The 7,456-nt window shown below is 35.7% G+C and overlaps 1 protein-coding gene across 1 annotated transcript in view; it reads left to right on the top strand.

Moving 5' to 3' along the window:
- Window positions 1-549: 549 nt before the first annotated feature.
- The window catches only part of tcf25 (TCF25 ribosome quality control complex subunit), a 22,826-nt gene continuing 15,919 nt past the window's right edge, over window positions 550-7,456 (top strand). The window contains exons 1-10 of the mRNA XM_015038650.1: window positions 550-897; window positions 1,449-1,586; window positions 1,663-1,731; window positions 1,971-2,092; window positions 3,321-3,386; window positions 3,482-3,564; window positions 4,689-4,819; window positions 5,677-5,776; window positions 6,826-6,919; window positions 7,056-7,148. Of these exons, the coding sequence (XP_014894136.1) occupies window positions 661-897; window positions 1,449-1,586; window positions 1,663-1,731; window positions 1,971-2,092; window positions 3,321-3,386; window positions 3,482-3,564; window positions 4,689-4,819; window positions 5,677-5,776; window positions 6,826-6,919; window positions 7,056-7,148 (1,133 nt within the window). The 5' untranslated portion in view covers window positions 550-660. The remainder of the gene's footprint in view (window positions 898-1,448; window positions 1,587-1,662; window positions 1,732-1,970; window positions 2,093-3,320; window positions 3,387-3,481; window positions 3,565-4,688; window positions 4,820-5,676; window positions 5,777-6,825; window positions 6,920-7,055; window positions 7,149-7,456) is intronic.

The raw sequence follows: 7,456 nt of genomic DNA, 5'->3' as shown, positions 1-7,456 counted from the left end.
CTTCACTACTCAACTGAAGTTCTTCCTGCAGTCTTTTTATCCCCTGAAGCATTCTCACACCTGCATGTTGAAGACAGCTACCAATCATACACCGCACTGTTCTTCCTAAATGACAGTAAATATGGAAAAAAAAAGGCACATGGTGTAGTGCTAAATAACGGAAAACCTTTGCTATTTCATGACAACCAGACTCTGACTGCCACAGTTTGCAACAGTTTAGAAACTTAATTTTGCATAATAAAGCCTCCATGTAGTAGGAAAAGTAGCTATGTTTGGCCATTACTATAATACTGGATGGCCAGGAAGGACTGTCCATTCCTTGGTGATGCTAAGAGAAGTGTTGTTTCCACTTATTATTATTATTATTATTATTATTATTATTATTATTATTATTATTATTAAATAAATACATTATTTAATAATAGCAATTTGTCTAACTTGAGCACATTTCAATTGGTTTTATTTGAAAAAGAAGAAAAAAAGTGATGCAATATTCCATCTAACCTCTAGAGGGAGACCTCATCCTAACTGTCCGTAAACACTTAGAAGAAGAAAGAGTCTGAATTTTACCCTCATCTCACTGGTGTGGTATTGACAGCTATGAAAACAACATTTTAACAGTATACAGTTTATATTTAGTCAACCCACATATAGTCTACAATGTCTACACGGGCCTTGAGAAGGCTCAAAGGGAAACAGCGGGGTCAGGAGGCCTTGGACCTCGGGGACCTAAGTTTGGGAGACAGCCCGGAGGAGCAGGCTGAAGCTGAGGTTGGGGAGGAGCAGCTGGACACGGCTAATGCTGCTAATGTTTCTCCTCCTTCCAATAGCAAAAGCAGCAGCCGAAAGACAAAGAAAAATAAGGCTCAGAAAAACTTCAGTAACATTTATGAACTGGTAAGGCGACGATAAAAGTGGAGTGACGTGTTTCTTGTACAGCAACGGCAGTTTTTGTCTCCAGTTGTTTACATCAGCTCCTGGTAGCTTACATAGCTAAAACATGCTAACAGTTACTCTCAGTTAAATATTAACAAGCTAGAGTTTTGTTCGACTAGCCAACTCAGTAGGTACTTCTAAGTTAAACACATTTTAAAGCTTGTCTAAGGAGAAACCAAAATAACAGAGTGGAGGTTAAATTAGTTTCATTCCTACATTATTGACCGGTGTAAAAATTATGTAACTAGGACAAATTTCTGTTTTGTAATGTTGCCTCTTACTCAGAAACATATTATAGAGATTATATAGACATATGCTGACTGTCAGAGTACTGACACTGACCGACTGCTTTATCTTTTAACATTTGTCAATTCAGGATTTGTTGTGTGCTTTTGTACATTTGAAGTTACTGAAATTTTTTTTAGAATCTGGTCAAGACCAGATTTATCATGCAATATGTTGACATTTTATGGTTTACTCCAACCAATACACCTTTTTGACTTTTTTATCAGATAGGTGATGCAGAAAATGAGTCAGATAGAGTTTCACCTGATGAAGATCCAGAGAAAAATAAAGGAAGTGGAACCAGAAAGAATAATAACAAAGATGTTGAGAACCAAGATCAAAAGAATGAGGAAGAGTCCACAAAGGTAAAGTTAATTAACTTAAACGTTTTATCTAAAGATACATTTTTTATGACTCGTGTGTTTTCTTTTTCTTTTACAGTCAGGAGACAGAGCTAAAAAGAAGAAAAAAAAGAAGAAAACCAAAACATCAGAGGATGGACAATTAAATGTATGGGATATATCCGATTCTGACAGGACAATGCCATAATTCAGTCTGAGCCTAATTTACATCTGTAGTATAATTAACAGTTTATAAGGCAGAAAGTTTTACACCAAATTATTCTGTGTTGTAGAGTTTATGCAGTCAATGCCGCCTCGGTTTACAGAATCTTTACTAATCTTGGCAACAACATAACAGTTAATATGACGCCACAACTCATTCACCATGCACTTTTTTGTTACTTTTAGGGAGCTGCAACTGAAAATATTGATTTACTGCTGGAGAACGTGGAGCTGTCCAACGGTGTGAGTCTGCAAAGTGAGGACTGCGGCTGCTCAGTCAGGAGATCTGTGCTTCATGTGGAACACAGGTGTGAACGCCAACCTGTTTGACGCTGAAGATGCATAGAAAACTGACAAAAATCGTGAACACAACTCTGATTTTAATGTGCTCTGTCATGGTAATGCATTGGATATATTAGCAAGATTATATGTTTCAATTGTTACACAACAGGAGATAATTCAGCAAAGTTAGTCTGTCCCAGTATTATATGTAGTGACCAGTAGTCACAGACTTAAAATAAAGGTCATAAGAAAATTAGTGATTCCACTGGTGTAAAATTATCGACGAGGCTGAAACATTTCTTATCATCTGAATATAGGAGAAGCAGAGAAATACAGCTTTATAGATTCAAACCAGAGCATGAAAGCATGAACTTGCTGCCGGATTTGTCGGGTGCTTTTAGATTGCAGCTAAAGAGGATGAAAATCTTGCTTTAATTAATTTATAATGAAAAATAAATAAATTGAGTTTCATGTATTCAGATTTCATGAAGCATAATGTTTTCCTTTTCATTTCATTGATGTTGGTAAAAATTTGGTTGTGATCAATCCTTACATGTCACAACTTTAATTTTTAGGTCATTGTGACCAGGGCTGCACAATACATTGCAAATTTATCATTATCTCAGTATTACTATTTGTAAGAAGATTATCAAAAATAACTGACTGGACTGTCTTAAATGTTGGCCAGTTATTTTAAGTACCATGCATTCTGACTCTCTGTCCCAGTATTATATGTAGTGACCAGTAGTTTCATGCAGCATGAACAGGTTTGGCTGATAAGTGGTACTAAGGTGGACCAGACATTAAGAAGTTTCAGTAAAGGTGTCCCAATGCTGAAAGAGCAGACGGCAACCAGAGCAACTTCTTCCATAAATCACTGTTGAGGTGGACATTTTGAATCTTCTTGATCTGGCATCAATATTTGCTGTTACCAAAAGCAGAAAGACTGTAGCACTTATTCATCAACATTCATTGTTAGAGTCATATTGCTATTGCAACATTTACCAGTATTACTGCAGATCACATGTTTTCCTAATATTGTTGTAGATTGTTAGATCATGATTCATTTTTAGGGAAACGTTAGCTGCCAGAAAGTGGTAGCTGCCGCACAATGTGCTCATCGTTGTCTATGCTATTTTTGTAACATTTTGTTTTAAACTGAAAATTATAAATATAAAAAAAAAAAAAACACATGGAGTGAATCTTCACAGCTCATCAATGTCGTCAAAGTGACTGTTTCTGGTTTGTCATCAGGAATCTCAACTCAGAGACTGAACTGAAGAGATACTTTGGAGCTCGGGCTGTTCTGGGTGATCAAAGGTAAGAGGTTTTAAAAATAAAAAGTGTTGTGTCATTTCGATGTGTAAGATTCATAAAGTTGTTTTTTGGTTGTTTTTTTTTTTTTTTCTAAACAGACCTCGGCAAAGAAACAGGCACTTTCACCGCAGCACTTGGATGACCAGCCCAAAGGAGAGCTGGCCTCGCTTTAGCCGACCCGGTGGGTCTTTAATCCTAAATATTAATAAAATATTTAATTTTTATGTGATAGACCAACACAACCTTCTACATTATTTTAACATTAAACACTCTACTTGGTGTCAGTCTATGACACAACATCCCTGTTAAATATACTAAAGTGTGAGGTTGTAAAGTGTTAGATTTAGAAATATTTTTGCAGAGACACAAGATGATAACGAGCCACATGATTTCAGAGCTCAGTTGTCCTGTATATCTGTTCAACTCTCCTTCATTTAATTATTATTTACGACATCCAGCTGTTGTTCTTTAGGAAACCTGAATAGCAACATTTACGAGACTGTTATAAACGTTGCTATTCAATCTCTTATTACTAGAGCTTGAATAGCAACGTTTACAAGAGCTTGAAAGTACCTTAGCAAAACTTTTCTCAGTTTCCCAGATTTGCAGTCAGGCAACATAAAACTGGCTAAGAGCATTTTTTGGGACCATGACGTCATCACAAAGACTGGCTTATTGTTCACACACTGAAAAACCTTATTGATTCATTTACCTTATCTGTCTGATGGATATTCACGCCATAGCCTGATGGCATTTTCCCCCCACAAATGTCAATTTAGGTTATTATGAAAAGTTCGAAGCCAGGCCTCATCTGCACACAGAGCCTTGTGTTTTAGGTGTTTAGTAACTTGCTCACACAGTTCCTATTCTTGTTTATGCTTAAAACAGGTCATCTGAGCAACTCCTAATAGGTTATTGTGTTATGTCTTGCATGCTACTTTCTGTTTTGCAGTAATTTAGCGGTGATTAAAACCTACAATCACTGGAATAGCCACATTACTTGTCATGTTTAACTGCAGGGTACCACAAATTTGCATTATTATCTTATTAAAGTTGACAGTTTGGCTTATTGTAGATTTTAATTTTTGTATTGAATTGTAGTTTCATAATTTTTTTTTTTTGCTTGTATAAATCTTATTCCTTAGAGTAAAGAGCATTACATAAGAGCTTGCTTTACTAAATAAAGTTTATTTGATAGTTTTCACCTTTTTTATTGTTATAATAATACAAGTTTAACATAAATTAGCTCACATGCTTTGTATTTAAATTCTTTTTAGTTTGTAACCCTAATTTCTGCCTGCTCAGGAATCTCGATGACCTTGCTGGAGTCCAAGAATGGCGTTCATTATTTCACCTTTGAGCACAACCGGGACTACCAACAAATGCAGTTCAAGTTCTTAGATGCTGTTGAGTCCATGGATCCCAACAATATCGTGGTGAGTCGTCCTCTCATGGAGCTTAAATCTGTTTTATCTTTAATCTACAAGGTGAAGCTATGCCAATCCAGTGGAGTTGTTGCTAAATATTTTGTTCCAGCTTAAACTCCTGCAGTTTGTTTTGCCAAGTAACTTTGATGTTAATATTTTACCATTTTGGAACTTTAAATGACATGGCACATTCAAAAACACTGATAAAAATTCATCAGAGATTTTTAAGAAAACATTTGTAAAAGTTACACAAAGATACAAAGAAGTCCTTTAGCTTTTCATTGCTGCTCTGTTTGTGATCATCTCCAGGCAGCAAATATCATCATAAATATCTGTCTTTACTTTGCTGTAAAGAAATCAATGTCTATGTCCCTCCTGTATTTTACCATGACTTATTGTCAGGAAATTAATTTCAAAGTGAACCTATTGAGTCCAACCAAACAAACAGTTATAATAAATAGAGCAAAACATTAAAAGCAAAATAATATTTTTTTTCGAGATATTGGTTTATTTTATGTTTTATATTTTAGTTTTGTCGTTTTAATTTTCTACTTTCTTGTAGTTATTTATTTTTGCTTGTTTCAAATTGTACTGTTTTTATATCTGAAGTTTATATAGTATGTATTTAATTTGGTTATGGCTCTTTAGTAACCATTTATATAGAAAACATTGAGATGTTTTCACCTTTATAAATGGAGGTTATCGGATCCCTAGGTATCCCGTTTTAATGTTTATAAGTTTCCTCCTTCTGATGGCGACTGTTTAACAACGGAGAAGGACTGACTGCAGAAACTCTGTATTTTTAATTTATCTCTATTTACTAAAATCCAGCTGCATATTTCTGTTTTCCACTTTATTTTCTGCAGGCTCTGCTTCAGCTAAATCCGTATCACATTGATTCCCTGCTGCAGCTTTCTGACGTCTGCAGGATACAGGAGGATCAAGAGATGGCCCGCGACCTCATCGGTGAGGAGAAAACTGGAATGCAATAAGTTTTATGAGCTGAAATTTTTAGAGGACCTCTTTGCACCCAATGTCAGTTTCCTTTTAGGAACAAAGGATTTGTGTTTTACATGCACACTGAAAGCCTGATGTGAAGATTTACAGTCATTTACTTTGGTTAGTATCAAGTATTACCCAAGTACGACCCTGTAAAACATTCCTTAGTTGATTTGAACATGGGGGTTTTTCATATTGCATTTCTAACTCATTTGTCGGTTCGTCCATGAAGCCTCGCAGGCTTATCTATTTTAGAAAACAAAGTCGATCTGTTCCAAGTTTGTCCTTTTTATAGACAACTGATTTTGGCACAAAAATGAAACGATGCAGCCTCTCTTGAGAAAATACTCTGCTGTCAATTATAAGTCTGGTTTTCATTATCGTATCCTAAGAGGACAAGCAGAATATTGTGTCCAGATCATTACATTTCACTATTCCTGGTCTTGTGAGGATCCTTAAAGTAAAGGCGAAACTAAATTAAAAAGCTACTTTTTTAAATCCTGCAGAGATCAGTGCACTTTTTGCTTCTCATTTAGAGTTGTGTTTGTCAGCGACTTTGGACAAAAATGATGACAAATAAACTGATGTCTCCTATTTTTGTTTATGAGTTTATCAAATTGAATAATTTCAGAGCTGTGGGCTTTTGCAAAATGTGACTCAACAAACCAGCCTCTGTTAGGCAGTCAGGGTTCAGGCTTCATCTAAAGCACAATGCTATGTTTATTATCACAGTCTCTGTACTTTAACATTTTTTCACTCAATGTGGAAGAGTCACAAAGGACATTTGTCTTCCTCCTTGGATAATTGATTCAGCCCAACTTTACCATAAGACAGAGGTTTTCAGTTTCAATATTTTAGGTTGTAAAGACACGCTGGTAAGATTGTAAATAAGATTATGACTGCCAGAGCATGTTTTGTTTTATTGTTGTTCCCTGCTTTTCTTCATTGGGCAGCAACAGCATATCTTGTTATGAACTCCTTTAGAAAAATGTCTTCTCTTTTTATTCTTTGTGCAGAACGGGCTTTGTACAGCTTCGAGTGCGCTTTTCACCCTTTATTCAGCCTAACATCAGGAACCAGCCAGCTGGATTATTTGCGACCAGAAAACAGGTTGGTTGTGTCCTTTTTTTTAAAATCTCCTACGTTTGGTGTTGGGAAGCGTCAGTTTGACCCCAGATTAACATTTTGAAGGTAAATTATGTTTTATGGCTCAGTAATCTAGTAATTTAATAATCCTTGTTTGCAGAGCATTTTATCTGGCTCTTTATAAGCACATGATGTTCCTGGAGAAGAGAGGATGCCCACGGACCGCTTTGGAGTACTGCAAACTGATCCTTTGGTAAAAGAAAAAAAATGTGTGATTTCCACAGTCTTTTGAAAGTCAAAGCTAACAGAATTTATCTTTGAATTATTACGGGTTTATTTGAATTCATTTCTGACTAGCATTTTGTTTCTTAAAAAGGAAATTCAAACTGCGACTATTATGATGCATGCAGCATAAGCAAGCCATTAACTTATCTGCTGCACATTGCCTGAAATTTAGATGGACATTTGTAGGCCTGTCGCGTTAAACGATAAATCAATTAATCGCACATTAAATTAAACCTATCGACCTCGTTTTAATTATCGGCTTTATCGTCTCTTCCT

The sequence above is a fragment of the Poecilia latipinna genome, unplaced genomic scaffold, assembly GCF_001443285.1.
Source record: "Poecilia latipinna isolate Pla-1442-1.1 unplaced genomic scaffold, P_latipinna-1.0 Scaffold448, whole genome shotgun sequence".
In the NCBI taxonomy this organism is placed as follows: Eukaryota; Metazoa; Chordata; class Actinopteri; order Cyprinodontiformes; family Poeciliidae; genus Poecilia; species Poecilia latipinna.
This window is presented reverse-complemented; position numbering and strand designations above follow the sequence as displayed.